Below are 21,773 nucleotides of genomic sequence, written 5' to 3'. Positions count from 1 at the left end.
CTTTGTGGTTGTCTGTCTCGGTTCCTCCCAGGTGTCAACGGACTGAGGATGCTGGGAGTCGTGCACGAAGCGGTGGTCTTCCTGTTGGAGCAGCTCTACGGCTCCAGACACTGTCGGAGCTACCGTTTCCGCTTCCACAAGCCCGAGGAAACGGACGAACCTCCCATCAACCCCCACGGCTCAGCTCGTGCAGAAACCCACCACAGGTTGGAAAGAACAGTCCCACACACGCTTGTGCATTACACACCACGTTGTAGCGTGTGGACTCCTGCTGTGTGTACGGCCAAACACACAGTCAGTGATTCAAGATGTCCCATTTCTAATGATCCAAAGAGGATCAACGCTCTGTAGCCTTGCCACAAAGTGAGAATGTCCCCGGTTGGATGTCTACCTGTTGTTAATTTGTACGTTCTCCCTGTGTGTGGGTTTTCTCTGGGTGCTCTCGTTTCCTTTCACTGTCTAAAGACATTTGTGAGGCTATATTGTTGTTGTGCTTTTGTTAATCGGTGATGCAGAAAACAACGTATCATATTTAGTGATCTGTCAAATTTTAATCATCTCATCTTCTGTCTGTTCTATTGCTTAAACCAGGAGGTCTGTGTTTGACATGTTTAATTTCTTGGCCTCAAAACATCGCCAACCCCCGGAGTACAGACCGCAGGAAGATGAGGAGGAGGAGGGCCAGCTCAGGACGGCGAGGTATACCACAGCTCATTCTAAATCCTTCATACGGAAAAACACATCTGAGAATGAATTTGATGTAAAGTTCTTACCGTGATGCCTTTTTTTTTGTGCTGCTCTCGCAGGCGTGCATCGATAGAGCTGCCGCTTGCTGTGAGATTCAAACAGCTCAAGGCGACTTCCAAAGACACGGTTGGAGTCTACAGGTTTGATTAGTTTTATACTGGCACTTATGGCCAATATCTGGTTGTTTGTATGTTGACACCTGTGGAGTGTTATGACTTCCCTTCATCATATAGTCACATTCAGTCAAGGAATAATAATATTTGCATTTGGATGTATAAGACCTTTAAATCCGTTACTCTATCCCTCTGCAGATCTCCTATTCATGGCCGAGGTCTGTTCTGCAAAAAAACCATCGAGGCTGGGGAGATGGTGATCGAATACTCTGGAAACGTCATTCGGTCTGTTCTCACTGACAAACGGGAGAAATACTATGAGGGGAAGGTGAGATTTGAAACTGTCCTGTTGAATGAACTAAAGAGAATAAAACTAAAACTGGAAAAGAAATAATAAAAAAAATCTCTTCTCTGTTGCCTTAAAGGGGATTGGCTGCTACATGTTTCGCATCGATGACTATGAGGTGGTCGACGCCACCGTGCACGGCAACGCCGCCCGCTTCATCAACCACTCCTGTGAGCCCAACTGTCACTCGCGAGTCATCACCGTGGACGGCCAGAAGCACATCGTCATCTTCGCGTCTCGCCGCATCTACTGTGGAGAGGAGCTCACCTACGACTACAAGTTCCCCATCGAGGACGCCAGCAACAAGCTGCCCTGCAACTGCGGCGCAAAGAAGTGTCGCAAGTTCCTCAACTGACGACGACATGCCAACAGCTGGGAGAAGACAGCGGGGCGGCGGCGCCACGGCATTCAGAGGCACTGGGCAGCTTCGTGGGTTCAGACCATGAAGGACCACAGCTGCCAACAAAGTACGAGCTCTGCCTCAGTCCCGGCTGCAGGGACGGTGGTTGTTGGTCGTATCGTATATGCAGGAAGGGCCGTTGTTGGAGGACGGGCCATTTATAGAGTTTCCAACATATTGTGCCTCCTTTTGTCTCATTTACATTTGGTGTGGAAAGTTTCACCTTACAAGGTGAGTAAAGAAATCAAGGCATCGCAATATTACCTTTTATTTATTTTCAGATTATAAAGTTACCCCCCTGATGATTTATTTTTATTTTTTTTTACATTGGCCCATTATCCTTAATTTTCTAGAAATATGTTGTGCTCCACTAATACTGAGATTTGTGAACATATAAAACAAAGAACTCGGTTCCATTTTACACCAAAGTGCAATTTGTTGAAGGGATTTTTAACAGTAATTTTACTAGAACAAAAAAAAAAATAAATTAGAAAACTTGTTAGGGTTTCTTTCTTCCTTTTTTTAAAAAAAATAAAATCTCAGTGTCAGCTATGATTAATGCACATCTCCCTGTTTGAATGTGCCCCGATGCCTTCAGAGCTGTTGTGATTTACAGGAACTTTCCCCGAAACCAGGCACCAGGCATGTACATTCGACACTGTAAATAGGAGTTGCTGGTGCGACGCCACCTGTTGCAGGCAGAAACACTAGGGGGAGCAGTGGTCACAGGAAGGGAGGGAAGGAAAAGGAGCGAGAGACGGTTTGTGTAACGTGGCTGATATCTGAGGTTGAAATGTACTTTAGTTGACTTTTAGTGTCTCAGCGTGGTAGCTATGTGTTGTTGATGGGGTGACGCCTCTGGCCTGAGAGAGCGAGGCAGCTAGAGATTCTGGTGGACTGACAGCCGAGGGACCAGAGAAACCTACTGATGTGCTTGAGTAGAGATATTTATAATTCATGTTTTATTGTTTTTTTTTGTTTTTTTTTTAATAGCTGTGTTTCAAAACACATGAATTTTACAGACAGACATGTCGCACGCTCGTGCATGCTGTTGTTGTTATCAAACTTGTTTTTGGTAAATCGTATAAGCTTGGATTTATTTTTATTTTTTTGGTCGTGTTCCAAATTACAGCAGAAAAAAAAAAGAACCAAACATCTTAGCTGTGAAGCAAATTCTTCTCACAGCTTGTTTTCTTCTTGGCCTGTTTTGACAACTATGGGAAATTTTTTATAATTATTATCTTTTTTTTTTTTCAAGTCTTCTAAAGTCTTGTCTGTTATCTGTCTTTTTATTATGGACAGGGAATTATGACGCTCGCTTTAAAAAAACAAAAAACAACAGATGTAAATAATGTATATTTTTTTACAAAAATAAAAATAAAAACGTAAAAAGCACTCACTAGTGAATAGCACTTAATGATGGTATTTATATTTTTTTAAAAATCTTATTTATTTTATTGTCATTTTTGTAGAAAATAGAGGTTTACAAACACTAATGCTCGGTCTCTATGTTTTGTATTCCGCTGCCTTTTCAAAGTTGTTGTTTTTTTTGTTATTGTTGTTTTGTTTTTATTTGTAGCCTGAATGTTTTCTTTAATTCCAAAGACTGACGCTGGTCTGTGGCTTGGTCCCCTTTCATTTCAGTCCACCAGTAGCTCTTTATCTATCCCCGGGCCGTTTGGTCAGAGCTGGCGTTGATTGTTTGTTTGTTTTGTTTGTTTTTCATTGTTGCAGTTCTAACTGGCAGTATGGTAGTCACGTGAACTATTATTATGCACTTGAGAGAGTTCAGATTGTTGATCCAGAACAGAAATCTCCTCTCTCCAGCCTTATTGTCTCCACAACACATCACACCGCGAAACCAGTTCAGTCGCTGAGCAACCATTGGTCGACAGGCCCGCCAGCCAATCAGTGACACATGAGCTAAACGAGTCCCGTCAGTCTGACGTCTCCTGTCCCCCTGTAGACGTGGTCTTCAAACAAAGAGGTGCCTTTTTGTTATTCCTACCAACGTCATATCTCCGTCGAGTCGATTCTTGACTTATCTCGGTGAATGCAGATCGATGCGCACCAGCGTTTGGAAATCACCCCTCCCCCTCTTTCTTTCCGTCTCCTTGCGGTTTGCCTTAGTTGTGAATGAGCTCGCCTCTTCTCTCTTACGATCCCTCACGTCTCGGACCGAATATCGAAGCAGACTGTTCAGACCGGCTGGTTCCCACAATGCCACCCAAGTCTCTCCCGTTTTGTCTGTTTTAATTTATTCAACGTGGTCTCTTGGTCATCTTCCTGTCACCTGAGGGCCGCTATAGCCGTTACTCCCGCACTGCCCCCCGAAACCGAAACATGACCCACAAACGATGGTTTGCACTTTAGCTGTGACACAGGCACTGAACAGACATAGGAAAAACTCAGCTCTTTCTCCAAACACACAATGCAACTCCAATACTGAAACCACAAGCACAGATAGTCTCTGAGGTTGTTTTTTTTTTTTCTTTCGATTGTGCGTCTGATACATGAACTGGTCAGCACGGATTGGTCCTCAGACTCCTGACAGTGGTGTTCGAGGCTCTAGCAAAAGTGCACTTGACTCTTTTTTTTTTTGTTGGTTTTTTTTCCTTCTGCAACAAAATGAAGGCAGGGACCACACCTGCGGCCCTTTCCTTCCTGGCGGTGCGTTGCGTGTGCAAACCCGGGGGGTGAGCCGTCCACCTTCGCTGACGGGGCCGGCCCTGCGCTTGTACAGCAGCCCCCCCCCCACCCCCCCCCCCCCCCCCCCCCCCCACCCCAACGACGACTGGGCTCGCTGGGTTCTGCTGCTAAGGTCAACAATGAATGTATATTCTTTCTCCACATCGCTAGACTTGTGATGATGTCGATACGTTTGTCGTCAGCCGTTCGTTTCTCGTTCTCGTGTCAAACTTAACCCAGGCGGATGTGGAAGACGTGTAGATAACGACCTCGGAAGTGAGCAGCGGCTTCATTTCAGCCCGTGGGGCGAGCGGCGGAGGGCGGGGGGGTTCCTGGCGTCTTACAGATCACGTTAGCAAGGGCTCTGTCTACGACTCTCGCTTCGCCAGATCCACTTCTGCGTTTTCAGGGTTGACCGGAGGGTTCGATGAACAATAACTCACTTTCTTCACTGTTTTCAAGAGCGTATATATACAATAAGGAAATAGTCTCCGTCGTTACTTTGGACTACATTTTACCACGCCACACCAGTGGCCTCTCTCCGTCATTATCTGTAATTATAGTATAAATACCAATAATATACGGAAACATGCATAGTAATTTCTTGTACTTTAGTATCTATACAATATATGGAATGGACAGACAAACTTAGTTACAGTAGCAAAACAGCAGATTTATAATGGTTAATAGCAATGTTTCAATGTACTCTATAATGGTTTTGTGTTACAGTACTATCAAGATAAAACTAACGTGCATCATTCTTTTGTATATTGATATCCAGTACCAGTTTTGCTGTGCCTGTGAGTGTTCCTCCTCCAGCGAGGAGCACTGCAGTCCTCCTTTGGTTTTCTTTCTAGAAAGGAACGGTTTTTATGTGATGAGAAATGTAACTGTATTCATGTGGTTGTGAACTTCTTGAGGTCAGCCATATAGTTTATATCTGTTTGTCTGTTGTTTTTTTTTCCTGCTTGTTGTGAATGTTTTTGTTTTTTTTGTTTTGTTTTGTATGTTTTTTAATACCAGGGACTTTTTAGACAGCTTATTTGATGTGGTAATGTTAAGAGATTGGTTTGTGGAGATGGATCAGGAGTTTAAAGATCTCACCAAAATGATGTTTTGTTGTCCTTTGTTGTTGTTTTCTTTCATTTTGGAAAAGCTATGGCGTCTCCCTGACCACCTCTGTCTCCTCCGAAGCTTTTGGTATCATGTACTGTTTTTATAGAAAGTCAAAATGCTGAGATAATGCTGATGTTGAAAACATTTAATTTATTTATTTTGTGCAACATCCACCCTGAATTGTTCTTTAACAAGTCAAGGTTTTGGAGAGGTCGGACAAGTACTTAACATGTATTTGTAACTTTCTAATTGTTTCTTGTGTATAGAAGTTATCAGCCTTGGATGGGATGTGGTGTCACAGAAAGTGCGGACGGAACGATCATGAACAGGCTCGTTTTCTTTTGCCTTGAAATATACCTTTGTCTTATCAATATCTTCTCCTGCTCTCTGTAATAACGGTATTCACAACAGTCATTTTACTCCCGTTCAACAGTGATCTTTCAATACGCTTCAACAAAATGAAGGAAAAACAAAACCCACCACCGTGAAAATAAACCACAAACTACTTGGTTGAATGTATAATTAGGAAACAAAGTTGTACATAAGTGTAAAAAGAAAAGTTTCTAATCATGTTTATTTTCTATGCACTTTTTTTATTTAAGTGATAGTTTAAATAATAAACATGTCTCCTTTACTCTTTTCTGTGTCTTGTTCTATTCCATATGCCGAGTTTAAATCAGCCAACATCAACACAGAGTCCTTTCCAGTTCTACTTTTAAAAGTCTCATATTACTCAGTTTGTATTCAAAGTGTATAGCCCCAAACCCAGCCTTGGTCCTGAATTTCATCCAGTCTAAAAGTCCCTCGAGCGAGCTCTACTGAGAACAGGCTGTTTATGTGTCTGTACCTTTAAATGCTAATGAGCTGTGTCTGTCCACGTCTACTCCAGGTCTGTTTTCTAGTAGCATTGGTGAGTAGAACAAATGGCGCCTGCTCGAAATTTCAGAAGGCAGAGCTCATCTACCTATGGGAGAGTCAAAGTCAGTATCCACTACAAGAGAGAGTGGTTATTTCCCCAGATGACATCATGAAGGGAAAATCTGTGATTTTTCTGTATGAGCACAAAAGCAGAGCAAGGAGGTGACAGACTTCACTTCTGGGGCCTCATACACAGGCTATGCGGACACATATTACTGTTAGAAAACTTTTATAAAATTGATTTAGCATAATATGGCACCTTTAATGTATTTGTGAAGATGTGGAGCATTAAAACAAACTACAGCAGCAGGAAAACCACAGAGTGCCACTCCTGTCAGCCAACACCAGCAACTCAGGCATAAATGTCATGCATTCATCTTCTATAGTGGAGTTTATGACGACTCGTGAAAATCATTGGTCGACTAGTCAGGTATCGTCAGTCGTCAACTAGTAGAGGATCTAAATGCATCACCACTTCAATGCAAGCAAAGTTTAAACTGGGCCATGTTAGCTGGGTATTTATGAAAACTGAGGCCACGTTTACACGTACCCGGGTATTTGAGAAAACTGATATTTCTCTGCCTTTGGGCCGCACATTTACACATAAACGCAGCTATGACTCACCACAAAGGACGATTCTTGAAAACTTCAGCCACAGTGGAGCTCTAGATAAACTCTGTGTCTCCAGTTGCATCTAAAGGGGGGTAGGTGGATATTTACATCACGATTCGTGAAATCATGTGGGTTTTTTTTCCAGGATTCTGATTGGCTATCATAGTTACACTGTCCTACAGGTTTGGCATGCTCAAAGTAGCTTTCAACCGTGTATATGTGGTCCATGTAAATTAAGGTTTTTTTTTTTTTTAAAGGTAGAGGGGGAAATATCTATTTCTGTAAAAACCCAGGAACGTGTCAACGTGGCCTGATATTTCCCCCTCTATTTCCCCATAGGAGAGTTCGGACTGATGAGACACACCAGAAAATGATCAGGAGTGATCAGGGGAGGAGGATATGAGGGCGGAGCTGAAAGACTCTGAACACAGGGAGCGCGACACCAGACATCAGGAAACATGAAGGGCCACAGAACAAACACATTATCAATGTTTAAAGAAGCAATGATCCAGTTTTAAAAAGCCAAGGAAGATACAGGACAGATATTGGGCTTCAAATGAAGAGGAGACGAAATGAAAAGTTGCCTGAAACAATTACTCAAGTACAGACACCTGAATATTTTGAGTGACTAAATGTTTTATTAACATACATGAATTGCGTTACTTGTTTTGACGGCAACAGTGGGGAAGCTAAAGAGACACTAAGTATGAGATTATGCAATCTGAGCGGAGGCCCGACTCCGAACCGACTCACTTCACACGCCCGCTTACAATTTTACCAGGAAATCTGTCGACTTTGATGCTAGAATCATTGAAATGTTTGGAATTTATACATCAATTATATTTGCATGGTCAACACAAACGTGAATATACAAAAATTAACATTTGGGATATTTGTTTTAATCTGACAGGCTTTGAGTCGCGTCCCTGGACTACGCAACATAAATGCATTGGTCCGAGCGGTTCAATGTTTCATGTGTTATGATCTGAATTGTCTCTGTCCTGTCTTATCCACGCTCCTCTCTCCTAGATTTCAGATATCCTGTCTTCCCTACGCTCTTGATTGCAGCGTTCCTCACCTTGATTGTCCACCTTTGTGTTTAGTTATTCCCCTCAGTCCATGTGCATATAAAATCATCACACACCAAAGTAAAATAGCTAATTAATTTAGTCAGCTCCACACACACAGTTTTTTATTTTCATCCCTGGGAAAGTCCAAATGGTTGAGTTGTGGTTTGAATTAACAGTAAGTCATCCGGAGGAGCCCTTTATGGGTTTTTACAGGAAACTAGCGTAGCAGAAACAGAAAATGCTGATTCCAGTGCTGCCAATTAAAAACACATCTTAACTTCACTCCACAGGAGCCTGCTGAACGTCTCCCTGCAAACAGCCACACAATTCAAAGGGTGTTTGAAAGTTGCTGACCCCTCCTCCCAAACTAGATCCCAATAAAACATTACAGTGTTAAAACCCTAAGCAGGCCCATGTGTTCCCTCAGGGCGGCTTCACTCTTTGCACCTATGAGCCGCAGACTGTTCGCCAATTTCTGATCGCAGTTATGTAATGTCACGTAAGATTGATGTAAAGGTTTCATGAATCCTTGTCGGAGAATAACTTGTGAATAAAGTGTTGAAACCAAATAATCAGGCCAGATATAAAACTAAACTATGGCTCACTTCATAGCCTTTGAAGTTTTCAACATTTCGTCAAATTACAACGACAAATGTAAATGTATTTTATTAGAATTTTAAGTTTAGTTTAGTTTAGTTTTAGTTTATTTGTTTATTTTTTATAAAAAACATTTATCTTAAAGAAAAGATGCTTTGTACCAGATTTAGTCGTGGCTGGTTTCCATCTGCAGTCCCCAGGCAGGAACACAACATTATAATACAGATTACAATTATAGCCTACAGTAGTATTATTAACATTAGCAATAACCATTAAAATTCATCACCTGGATTCCTAAAAAAATCATACAGAATGCTAAAAATCTTGTGCAATACATTATACAAACAACGCATTGAGCAGAAACACAATATTACGATACACATTATAAATATAACCTACAGACAAAACGTGATATACAAACACAACGTGTTACATGATTGGGAAATAGAAGGAAAATCATACATGGTGTTAGGTATTAGTGAAGGTTTTCTTATAACCATATATATTATCCTACTTCCGTGGAGAGGTCAATTTATTTAGTTTGTTATATATATATATAAAGTAATATTTTAATAATAATAGTAAATTAATCTCTATATCCCCTTGTTTGTTTTCTTGAGGGATTATCTCAGTATTTGTTATTTATTATTATTGTAGGATTCGTTAAAGCCCGCCTCTCCGCCTATAAATAGGCGGTGTCTAAAGCGTTCGGGGCTGCCCTCTATCGATGAATCCCGTACTGACACGCAGCCCGGCGGCTTCTCTACTTCGACCTCTCCCATTCGTACCCGCAGTCAGGCGGCTTCCTTCTCCAGCTCTTCCGCCTTCGTTGTATGTTTGGTGTTAGCACAGATCCTTTTTCCCTGGTGGGATCGGTGGTCCTGTTTTCGTTTTTTGTTTGTCCTGCAACAGTAGGTTGGGGTTTTTGTTTGTTAGATTGGGTGTTGGTACCGGCTCCGACGGCCCTGTACAGGGTTGGCCCGGTACCGCACCTGTTTGTTTGTTTGTGCCAGCCCACCAGGTACTTGTTCTTTTGGATATTTTTGGTAGTTTAGGACACGGGGTGGTTTGGGGTTTTGTCGGGGTTCTAGTTTGTACATAACCCGCTTGTTTTTAATTAAAAACCAACGGGTGAATTTAAAGAAAATTAAATAAAAATTGTAAAAATCCAACTGTTTCCCAGTGTCCTTCCAGATATGTTCCGTCCCTCCTCGGGGTGTAACACATGGTTTCCAGTTTTGTTTTGTTTTTGCAAATAAAAAACTGGAATGTGTGGCGTACAAAAGTATTCAGCCCCTAACTGCTCTGATACCTCTAAATAAAATCCAGTGCAACTAAATACCTTCAGAAGTCACCCGATGAGAACATAGAGTCTACCTGTATGCAATCTTATCCCATAATAAATCCAGTTGTTCTGTTCCAGAGCAGCTTTGGTGTATTGACAATAGGATCGATCAATAGATGGATTTAATTAGTACTTAAGAAATTATTCAATGTAATCTTAAAATGTATATATATATATATTTAATGATTTTATAGCTTCAGTCTTAAGTAGAAAAAATGAGTGATTAATTGCAGAAAATTGTGCGATTCATTTCTTTTTTTTTTTTTTATCTATTGACAGCAATAATTGCAGCCCAAAAAGGAAGTTCTTCTGGTTTCATCCTAGGAGGGACATGAACGTCTCATAACAGCCATCAAAGCAGTTGTTGATCTAAATCAGGTCGGTGGGACAAAGTGGGGCACCACTGGCTGTCTCTGAAAACAAGTAAATTATGACAAAATGCAAACAGACTGTTGATGTTTTGCAGCTGGCAAAACATCCCTGCTCATTTTCTTTGTTCCCACTGCACAAATTACCTCTTGCTTAGTGTGATCTCAATCCTCTGCCAGCTCCAGTTTTGGCAGCTGCTCCACTGATAACACTGAAAACGTTTTTCTTTGGCCTGAACTCAAGAAGAGCAGCAAAACGCAACCAGCTCAAGTTCTGCACTGCTTGCCAAATAGATATTAAGACCTCTTGCCTTATCAACTTAACGCCACCACTGAGGGATTACAGAGGAAAAGAGGCTTACCGTCAGAGTCTCGCTTGATATCAGCGGGGAGATGATATCTGGAGGGAGAAAAATTACTTAATCTTGGAGGCTGATAACGAAAATCACAGAACAGAGAGATAAAAGTGTGTGCGTGCGCGCGCGCACGTGTGTGTGTGTGTGTGTGTGTGAGTGTGTGTGTGTGTGTGTGTGTGTGTGTGTGTGTGTGTGTGTGTGTGTGTGTGTGTGTGTGTGTGTGTGTGCGTGTGTGCGTGTGTGTGTGTGTGTGTGTGTGTGTGTGTGTGTGTGTGTGTGTGTGCGTGTGTTTTTCCATGGAGCGTATGTCTTCATTAGCAGTGGTTTCTAATAAAGCTGAAGCAGAGCTTGTTGCGTTGATTAACCACAGCTCTCTGAACTCTGAGCTGAACTATTGGAGACTTTCCTCAACTCTCTTATGTAATGTCTCAAACATTCCTCCCTCCTCCTTTCTTACCGCTCCCTGCACACTGATCTTGCCATGCTTTCATATTTTTTTCTTCTTGTTGTTGTATTACTCCCTTATTTTTGTTGGATGTACATCACATAGTTTTCTCCGTCTCCTCCACCCTCTTGGTTCCTCCTCTCACACCCACCCCTATGCTCTAATTGGATTTCATTACCAGTTCCGTTCAGTTTTTCCCCGCTGGACTCTCTGGTCTGGTCGAACAGCTCTCAGGGATTGTTTTCCTCTCTTCTCAACACAAACCTTCATCAGAAGCAGCTCTCAAACACTTCATCACGTCAACCGGTAAGGTTTGGTTTCTTGTTTTGGTTTAAATTTTCAAAGCCTTCAGATGGGTCATGCAGATGATCTATGGAGGGCTGTTAGAAGTGCACAGGTAAAATTCTGCAAAAAACAAACAAACTATGAAAATACAGAATAGTAGTAGAAAGTAGATAATATGTGTGCATTTGTTACTGTTCTTGTTCAGTATCACCAAAACCATGTAGTGCAGTATTACTTATTCTTCATCAGTGCTACATACACTGTACACAGTAACTAAATGCATCATATGAAACGTGTTTGTAAAATCAGGCACTAGAGCTTTATCCATAGATAACAAATCAACATCTGTACATTTGAATCTTCTCTCAGTCTGAACTGTGTTTGTGCAGTTAGTTTTTCAGTCCCGGATAATAAAGCCCCGTGGAGAAGTGAGGGGTTACATAAACAGGCAGGTCTGATGTTGAGTTACAGTAAACGTGGATCTCACTACAGCTGGTCTTCAGGAAACAAGCCAAAGCTCCTCAGATTTTCTCAAAGCACTTGATTCCAAGAGGGAAAACTTGAGTTTGAATCGCTTAAGTTTGATTGACATCAAAATGCGTGTTTCCAGCAAAGCGGAAACTTTTACTCTTGAAGTTGATCACATTTTCTTTAAAAAATGTCGTTGAAATGTGAATTTTTGCACAAAATATCTATAAATAGAAGCAGAAGATGTTTCTTTGTGCTCACATGTTAGTCGCCCATAAGCTTTTGAATTGCTGTTTTGAGCCGTTATTGAAAACACTAATGTTTCTAATCATCCTGGTGCTACTGAGGGTGGGTGGCAGGCAGCTGCTCAGACTCTCAGCGTTTGTCCTCCCGTCTGCTCTCCAATCCTGCCAGGAATGCTGACATGCACTTCTTCAACCCTCCCTCCTTTTTGTTTTCCTCATTTTTTTCATTTTTTTTTTTTTTTCTTCTTCCCGCAGCTCGACTCGATTTCCAGTTAAGAAGCCTGCTAACACGTGACAGAAACAGTTTTAGTTTTTTTTCATCTTTATCGCACAGGACAGACAGTGAGTTTTCATTAGGGGGCCTGCTGTTAGACATGGAGGTCCTGCTGAATCCATCAGATGAGTTTATGGCGCTGCGACGCCGGCTGTCCCGCTCCCAGACAGGCTTCCCAACAGGACGACAGCGGGACAAGCTCATATCTCTTCTTAACAGGTCCTGAAATCCGCCGGCAAAACATATAAAAAGTTACCCCCGTGAGAAGTTGTAACACGCATCTCCTGAGGGTTTCAACATTATCCTGAGCTGCGTAACTGCAACGCTTCCCATGTGGATTCAGCTGAGGACTGTGGTTGGTCATTTGTGTTTCCACCGACAGAGATGAGCACTCTCTGAGTCGACTGACTGGTATCCACCATCTCATCGCTCTCGTTTTATAAGAAACACATGTCCAGAAACCAAAAGCGTTAACATTTTGTTGTGCAGATGTGAGTAATCGATGTAGGGAAAATTTGTCTCACAGATCCTCTGCAAATCAGATAATTATCCTCTGAATGACTTTTACTTTTTTTTTTTTTTTTTTCGTAACCTTCCGTCTTCTAAAGTCTGCTTTATTCAACCCAGTGTGGCGCCGGAGCCAATCCCAGCTGTCTGTGGTGAAGGCAAGGTGCATAACAGTCAGTGTTTGCTTCTGGACTGTGGGACGAAACTGGACACACACTTTATCGCCATGAGTGAAAAGGGGCGAACCGCTATACCACTGTGCCACTAAACTTGTGTCCAATATAAATGACTGGACATTGATGACATTTTACGAACTGTTTCCACCTTTGACCTGCTTTCCCTGAAGCGCCACACGGTACTCTCTGTATCACGACTCTCAGCTTGATGATAAAAAAAAAAAAAAAAAAAAAAAGGGAGTCACTGGTGAAGCTCTTTAAGACCCCACCTGTGGGTTAACGAACACCAGCTTTCCTCCAGGAACTCAGTGAAAAATATCCTCTGAGGAATGCTTCATAGAAATTCTTTTTTGATATGTAGTAAACATGCCGACCTGCACGAGATGCTGTGCAGCCTTGAGTTTGAATGAATATACCCTCAGGAGTAATATAAGGTCATTTTTTCTTTCCATCTCCATCAATGGAAAACAGATCAAAGAGAGGGTTTATAATAGTAAAAAGCTTTCCCAGTAGTCCACATTGGATGTACAGTATTTTTAGCATGTCGGCACGATAGTGCTGTGTTCAGCATTGTTAAGTCTCACCGTACCCACACGTTAGTTTTCTCATAACGGGACTATAAACGTGCTTTATCACAAACTGCGACTCTAGTGTCTAACATCTGTTTTAACGTGCTTGTAGTGGCCGTCTGGTTCATTTACAATAGATTTGAGCACGTCATCGACATCACACATGCCTGTAAATACCTTCGTCACAAACGTCTTGTGTCTGCCAATCGTTTTATTCATTGTTTGATTACTAGTTCGTCATGTTCATTTTGATTAAAGTTTGGGGATTTTTTGGCTGTGGAAAAAGCAATTTCTCCAGCATGTGATGTATGGATAATGGTTCCTCCAGTGACAGTGGGGCTCGCTTCAACCTCAATGAGCTTAATACCAAAAATTATTGTTTTTCCTATTTATTAAGTTTCAGCGATCTTCAACTTTTATCCATTTTTGTTAAAAAAAAATAATATATGTAATAGTAAAAATGGTTGTTTTTTCTTTTTGCTGAGTTTCCGTGTTCTTCAACTTTTATTTATTTTCTATTAAAAGTAATTAATTTTTTCTACATTTCTACATTTCAAATCTACTGTGTGAATGATCCACTTACTGCAGAGCACTTTGCATTTCAGCATATATTTTGTAACATATTAACTTCAAGGCATCATCCTTTCTTTAAAAAAAACCTTGAAGAAAGCACTTGGTCGATTCCCTTTTGTTAAAACTAGATGGTAACTTTTGTCCCACGGTGCGTTTGAAAAGAAAATTATGATGTAAGATGTAAACTCTTCTTGTATAAACACAATCTTCAGTGTTTACGTGTGCGGAGGCTAAAAAACAGTCTATGTCCTCCTTCTCCTCCTCTCATTCTCATAATGTTTTATTCGCGGTGGGATTTGCGGTGCACTTCTGTTTATATGCGTCAATAAGTTCCCATCGGCTGCATTCTGGTGCCACTGCCCCACGGGCCTGTTAGTAAACTGTGACGCCTACAGGACCCTTCATGTTGTTTCGTGTGTTTGCCCCTTCTGTCTCTCTCTCTCTCTCAGCCCTGACACTGCAATGACCTCGCTCAGACTTTTACCTCCGCTGCACTCCCTCCTCCTCTTCCTCCTCGTCCTCCTCTTCCAAGTCTCCGACCAGCTGGATGACAATAAGATCCCCCCCAGTCTGTGCACCGGCCAACCGGGTATCCCCGGCTCCCCTGGAGGCCATGGCAGTCCCGGTCAGCCGGGGAGGGACGGCAGGGACGGGAGAGATGCTGCTCCTGGGGAGAAAGGAGAAAAGGGCGAGCGAGGGGACTCAGGTACTCCCGTTAGACTTCATTAATGACAAACTATCATATTGGTAGAAAGCATTCTGAGTGAAGCTGCTGCAGCTTATTGATTTTGGTTTGGTAGAGACATGACACCTCTATGTCAGAGGAGAGAAGGTAAGACTTTCAATCCTCTCAAACAAAAATAAAGAAATACGTGTTGCAAATCTATGTGAGAGAAGGAACAGCAACAGCCGAGTCCACCCAGTAACAATCCAAATGACAGAATTATAATTAAAAATAAAATAGTTCAGTTTTGTTCTGCAGCAGCTGTAAACACTGTAGCCACAAGAGCTGAAGACTTCTCCTCTGACATCACATGCAAGTGTGGTCTGTCTCCCAATAACTATTATGTTGGAAACACTGTTAATGTCTCTCCTAACTATTTCTTCATGTGTCAAAGAACCCTAACCGAATGATAGATAACCCTAACCTGGTCACGCTGCTGACACCGTAACCGTAACCCTAATCTTAATCCTAACCCCAGCCCTAAAACTTAGCACTGCTTATTTGACCAATGCTTGCATAATTATCAAATATGCGCTAATTAAAAATCTATTAATTGCGCAGCACAATCTGTAGATCATGCTCATCACCCACGAGAACCGGACACATTTCTTTCTTTCATGAAGTTGCTTTGAGAGCTAATAAATGTCCAACACATGGTTGTTTGTCCTTTCTTCCTCCTTCAACACACACCCCCATCGCCTGACTTGACGAGGGACCAGAAGAAGTAGTTCCTGTAAATCTAGAATAGTAAAACGATCATCGACTGGATGGTTGATGCTCATGTTTGTGTCTCTCCCTCCTCTGCAGGCGAGACAGGAGTGCGAGGCTTTACGGGAGACAGAGGGGACCGAGGGGAGAAGGGAGACAGGGGCCTGTCTGGAGAGTGTGCGGTGGCTCCTAAATCCGCCTTCAGTGTCAAACTGTCTCAGGGCCTCACTTTGCCCCTCTCTGTGGGCGACGCAGTTCGCTTTGACACCACCGTGATCAACGAGCAGGGGGATTACAACACAGAGACGGGGCGCTTTACATGTAAAGTGCCCGGAGTCTACTACTTTGCTGTGCACGCCACAGTGTACCGATCCAGCCTGCAGTTCGACCTGATGAAGAACGGACACGCCGTGGCCTCCTACTTCCAGTTTTATGGGAACTGGCCCAAACCGGCGTCCCTGTCGGGCGGCTCCATGCTCCACCTTGTGCCTGGCGACCAGGTGTGGGTCCAGATGGCCCTCTCGGAGTACAACGGCTTCTACTCCAGCACCAAGACAGACAGCACCTTCACCGGCTTCCTGGTGTACTCGGACTGGAAAAACTCCCCTGTGTTTGCATGACGTGTGCTCATGAACAAAAACAGAGTCAGATCCCACTGTGGAGGAATGAGCTATTTTTGTAGCCTGTTTTCTTTTCTAATAGACATGTTCCGGGTAGAGATCAAATTAAGCAGCTGTGACATGGAACAGCTTTATTTGTGTGGTTAAAAAGAAAAATGCACCAGGCAACGTTGCTTGAACAGCATCTGGTGCTGTGATTGAGGTGTGAGGGACAAACACTGAACACTTTACTCCATATCTGTTCCTTAATTATCAGCCTTTAAACTGCTGTGACATTTATTTCATGTAACAGATGTTGTGACATTGGCCGGGTAGTTTGCTCCAGGCCACAAACTCAGATTGCTTCAATCTTCTTACTGTGCAAATGTTTGTAGTTTCTACATAACTGACATGAAACATGAATAAATCTGTAGCCTCCCGAATGCTTACACCACTTTTCTGGTTATAACGCAGCGTTTTCTGTCGCACTGAACCCCAGAGGGGCTGATGTTTCCAACAGAGGGTGGGGTAGAGGTTAGACAGAGGTTTGTTCTACTTAATGTAATGTTTTAAAAGAAAAATGACAAGAAGAGAGTGAATGGATACATTTACCATTAAGACTCACCTCAGGGCTGGTTGGAATGTAAAAGTGTTCAACGAAAGAAAAGTGTAAGTGGTCCTCTGGTTGCGTGGCTTGATATAAAAACACTTTTCACAGACGCTCCCAATCTCCCATTAAGAAGGGAAGAAATTTCACAAATGAACCCTGGTTGTTTTTGTAATAAAACCGCACGCACGCACGCAAAAAACATTTTTCTGATAGGCTCTGTTTCTGGAAAAACTGTTTTAATTGCTCAACATTCATCAGTCATTAGTAACTTGCTCTATGCTGCTCCTTCTTTCCTTAAGAATGGACATTTGAAGCTGGTTTACGTCATAAAGTTTTTTTTTAAGGGACGAAGTTGCAAAATATGTATGTGGGGAATTATTCTTTTATTTTTCTGATCAACATAAATGTAGATAAATGTTTTTTTTTTAAAGCTCATATACTTAACTCCACTCAATAATCGGATTACTTACAATGTAACTCATCACTAGAGACGAACGCGAGAGACTATGTTACATCACAAAGGTCTTTTATGACTTCACCAAATTGCAGCTGTAGAAGGAAGCTTTTCACACGTTGATCCCATTTGTCTCATTCGTGACCAGGAGTTGATAACTAACTGCTCACCAGCCCACCAAGAACGATTCAGTCTATTTGTACTTTTTCTTTGAATTTTGTGAGACAACCAACTAACTACGATGACTTCGACACCCATGTCGTCCCCTTCCGCCCGGACCGAGGACAACGACAACCTACAGGTCAGATAAGTGGATTCAATTTTCAGGATTTGAAGAATTAGATTTGAATAATTGTCTGGAAATACAATTTATAACTGGCATAGCAGGTCTCGGCAGAACGTAGACCAGCATTACTTAATCCCCACGGGTTGAGGTGTTGCAGAGAAAGAACAGAAAAGTGTGAATATCGCGGTGATGTCAGACATTATGAAGACGAGACGCCGCCATTATTTCTACAATACCATTCTTTGTGATATATATATATATATCACCTCCTATATTGTTTCCCCCTCATGAGTGGTCCAAATACTCTCCTGTACACTTATGTAGAGGAGAATTCATTATATTATGACTTGAGGAACAAACCAAACATTTACTTCAAATTTGTTTCATTCTCCTTTTTTGTTTTTGTGTACATTGAGTGTGTATTCCGTGTTTCTGTTGCCTCCACAGGGAATGAACAGTGGGGCTTCACGGCCTCCACCCAGGAGGATCATCCTCAACATGTCATCGAAGGACGTTCAGCTCCAGACATCTAAAAATGCTTGGAAGCCCGGCTTGAGGAAGCAGGGCCCTGCGGCAGATCCTGAAGAGCAGAACACAGAGGTATTGGTATTAAGTTTACCAGAGAAACACACTACCTACACCACACTAATAATCCTGAATACAATGTGTTTAATGAAAGAGCTTCATGTGGATGTGCATGTAAGCAAGCTAATTGAGTAATGATCTCAGTTATTAACCATTTTTTTCTAAACGACGTCCCCCCAGGAGCTCCTCAGGAAATTCCGCAGCATCCTGAATAAGATGACGCCAGAGAAATTCGACCGCCTGATGAAGCAGGTGACAGATCTGGAAATAAACACCGAGGAAAGGCTCAAAGGCGTCGTCGACCTGATCTTTGAGAAGGCCATCGCCGAGCCCAACTTCGCCGAGACTTATGGGAAGATGTGCTGCTGCCTTGGCACTGTAAGCATGATTTATTCATTTTTGGCTCCGGTGACAGAAAATTGATTGAAGAAATGCACATGCTCCTGTTGGTCCGCTCACTTTCTTTGTCCCGTATGAAAGAAAAAAAATACAGTTTTAGACCAGTTGTCTGGAATGGCCACCTTGGGCAAGCTGGGAAAATTAGTGCTTTAAGAAATGTGTTAAACTGCGAGGATGAAGCAAATAAATCCATAATGAAAGCCCTGATTGTGTGAATCTCATGTTTTGACCAACCAACGTGAATAATCCTCTCAGAAAAACTTTTGTCTCAAGAGCACTTTTAACCGGCGTGAAGGTAAGAATATCTTCTTCTAAAAAAGAAGATGGATGAGTGAAACAGTTCTGTAAATGTGGAAATGCTTTGTGCCACACTGCAGAGAACGGCACTCTGAACACCAGTGTGGTGGGGGATTCTTTATTAAACGTTATTAGCGGTCCGCTTCTTCTCCTAACCTCAACCTCTGTCTGTGGTTCGCAGTTAAATGTCCCGAGGAAAGACGATCCCAACGGCACAGTGGAATTTTGCAGCCTGCTGTTGACGCGCTGCGGAGAGGAGTTCCAGAAGGACCAAGAGGGTGATCTGGAGTTTGAGAGGCAGCAGAACGAGCTGGCCTCTGCTGCATCGGTACGCATTGAGGAAACTTCAGATTCTGAGTCCAACTCTTGCAAAGATATGTCTGGATAACTTACCAAGGCTAGTATTAATGTTTAATTAATATTCATTTCTGCTCGTCTTGTTTTCTTTAGTCGACGGAGCGCAAATGGGTTCAGAAGGAGCTGGAAGATGCTCAGGCCAAGGCCCGAAGGCGCTCCATCGGAAACATCAAGTTCGTCGGCGAGCTGTTCAGGCTGAACATGTTGTCAGAGGGCATCATGTTCAACTGGTTGGAGAAGCTGCTGAAGAACCCCGACGACGAGTCACTGGAATGTCTTTGCAAACTGCTTACAACCATCGGCAAGGACATCGACTGTGAGAAAGCCAAGGTGAGTCTGAAAAGGCCGGTTTATGGATTCAGCACAGTTTGCGGAGACTTTAGTGAGGATTTCTGTTGGGAATTGATCCGCTGTTTGTTGTTATGAAACAGAAACAAAAATAAAACTGTGTTTCACCTTCTCTGTGTTTTTTCCGTCAGCCTCAAATGGATCATTATTATAATGAGATCGAAACGATCATTAAGGGGGAAAAGACGTCATCTCGGATAAGGTTCCTGCTGAAGGACGCCATAGACCTGAGATCGGTGAGTGTTTGCTAGAGTCTGAAGTCCTGCAAAGCTCATGCATTACCCTACATTGATTCCCTTTCTTGGTTTCTTTAACTCCCTGAAACACTATATTTGTGTACTGCTCACATCTACTTGAAGTCTAAGTAATGTTTAGTTCATTTTGAAAAAAAAAAAGGATGATTGGAATCAATGCAATGTAAAACAAAAAGAAACCCAAACAGTCATTTTGCGATATTACAGTTAGAAATATTGACGAATAATAAAAAGTTGGGAACATTTTCAGTCCTTAGAATACAAATGTATAATTTCAATAGAGACATCTGAGCTGTCAAATACCTCAGGCTTTCTTACACTTAAGTCTCACCCAACACAAGCTAAATGTGCTTTGGTTATCTGAATTGAAACTGCAGAATACGACACATTGATTGACATTAATAAAAAACATTTGTTTTTCTCAGAACAACTGGGTCTCTACAAGATCTGGCCAGGGTCCTAAAACCATTCAGCAGGTCCACAAGGAGGCTCAGATTGAAGAGCAGGAAAATCTGAGAAACGTGTATCAGCAGCAGCTTTCCAAGGACAGAGAGAGACCGAGAGAGCAGATACAGAGAGAGCATAGAGAGCAGCCAGAGCGAGAGCGGAGAGAGCACAGAGAGAGAGAGCAGAGACAGAGAGAGCAGCCAGAGAGAGGGCGGAGAGAGTACAGAGAGAGAGAGCAGAGACAGAGAGAGCAGCCAGAGAGAGGGTGGAGAGAGCACAGAGAGAGAGAGCAGAGACAGAGAGAGCAGCCAGAGAGAGAGCAGAGAGAGAGCAGAGAGAGAGCAGAGACAGAGAGAGCACAGAGAGAGAGAGCAGCGTGAGAGAGAGCAGAGAGAGACAAAGCAGAGAGAGCAGCTAGAGAGACAGCAAAGAGAGAAGAAAGAGAGAGAGCAGATAGAGCAGAGAGAGGAGAAAGCAGAGAGAACAGCAAGAGAGAGAGCAGCAAGAGAGAGAGATGAGAGAGAAGAAAGAGAGAGAGCAGCGAGAGAGAGCAGCAAGAGATAGAGCAGAGAGAGCAACAAGAGAGAGAGCAGAGAGAGAGAGCAGCAAGAGAGAGAGCAGAGAGAGAGAGAGAGCAGAGAGAGAGAGAGAGAGCAGAGAGAGAGAGAGCAGATAGAGCAACAAGAGAGAGAGCAGCAAGAGAGAGAGCAGAGAGAAAGGGAGCAGAGAGATCAGCAAGAGAGAGAGCAGAGAGAAAGGGAGCAGAGAGAGCAGCAAGAGAGAGAGCATAGAGAGAGAGAGCAGAGAGAGAGAGAGCAAAGAGAGCAGCGAGAGAGAGAGCAGAGAGAGCAGCAAGAGAGAGAGCAGAGAGAGAGAGAGCAACAACAGAGAGAGCAGCAAAAGAGAGCAGAGAGAGAGAGCAGAGAGAGCAGGGAGTGAGAAAGCAGAGAGCGCAGCGAAAGAGAGAGCAGCAAAAAAGAAAGCAGCAAGAGAGAGGACAGAACAAGCGAGAGGAGAGAGAGCAAGAGCAGCGATTGAGAGAGCAGAAACAAGAGACCTGCCACACGGAGCCGGCGACAAAGAGAGAAACTAAAGCCTTGGCTGCTGGTTGACCACTCGTGACACTGACCTCCTCCAAACATGTATTTCATAAAAGCATTTCACGCTTTACAAACATTGTATGGACGCGACCAACATTAGTTAGGAAAAGCAAAACCATATTGAATTTCTTTATTTTGTTTGTGACATAAAATAGAACATTTAGGCCAGAGGGGGCGGGCCATAAAAACCTGACCGTGGGCCTTGATTGGCTCCAGACCCGGACTTTGGACACGCCTGGTCTAAACAAACCCTCTGATATGAGGCTCCTGCTTCATCTCTTTTGTGTTCATCACATTATTCACTTCTCTCATCTCATCTCCCACTGAAACGCCAGTTGATTGAGCTGAACAGCTCCAGCCCCGCCGCGGCGCCGACTAAAACGATGT

At 42.8% G+C, this 21,773-nt stretch overlaps 2 protein-coding genes across 2 annotated transcripts in view; both read left to right on the top strand.

Moving 5' to 3' along the window:
- kmt2a (lysine (K)-specific methyltransferase 2A) overlaps window positions 1-6,043 on the top strand; it is a 40,395-nt gene extending 34,352 nt beyond the window's left edge. The window contains exons 30-34 of the mRNA XM_080460340.1: window positions 32-206; window positions 592-699; window positions 807-887; window positions 1,059-1,188; window positions 1,286-6,043. Coding sequence (XP_080316466.1) covers window positions 32-206; window positions 592-699; window positions 807-887; window positions 1,059-1,188; window positions 1,286-1,561 — 770 coding nt within the window. The 3' untranslated portion in view covers window positions 1,562-6,043. The remainder of the gene's footprint in view (window positions 1-31; window positions 207-591; window positions 700-806; window positions 888-1,058; window positions 1,189-1,285) is intronic.
- A 4,979-nt stretch (window positions 6,044-11,022) lies between these two features.
- Window positions 11,023-17,052, top strand: c1qtnf5 (C1q and TNF related 5). The gene is made up of 3 exons (XM_080459158.1): window positions 11,023-11,427; window positions 14,668-14,924; window positions 15,750-17,052. The coding sequence occupies exons 2-3, from the start codon at window positions 14,681-14,683 to the stop codon at window positions 16,268-16,270; spliced, it is 765 nt and encodes a 254-aa protein (XP_080315284.1). The 5' UTR covers window positions 11,023-11,427; window positions 14,668-14,680; the 3' UTR covers window positions 16,271-17,052.
- The last annotated feature ends 4,721 nt before the right edge of the window (window positions 17,053-21,773 follow it).

The sequence above is a fragment of the Lipophrys pholis genome (assembly GCF_963383615.2).
Source record: "Lipophrys pholis genome assembly, chromosome: 3".
NCBI lineage: Eukaryota > Metazoa > Chordata > Actinopteri > Blenniiformes > Blenniidae > Lipophrys > Lipophrys pholis.
This window is presented reverse-complemented; position numbering and strand designations above follow the sequence as displayed.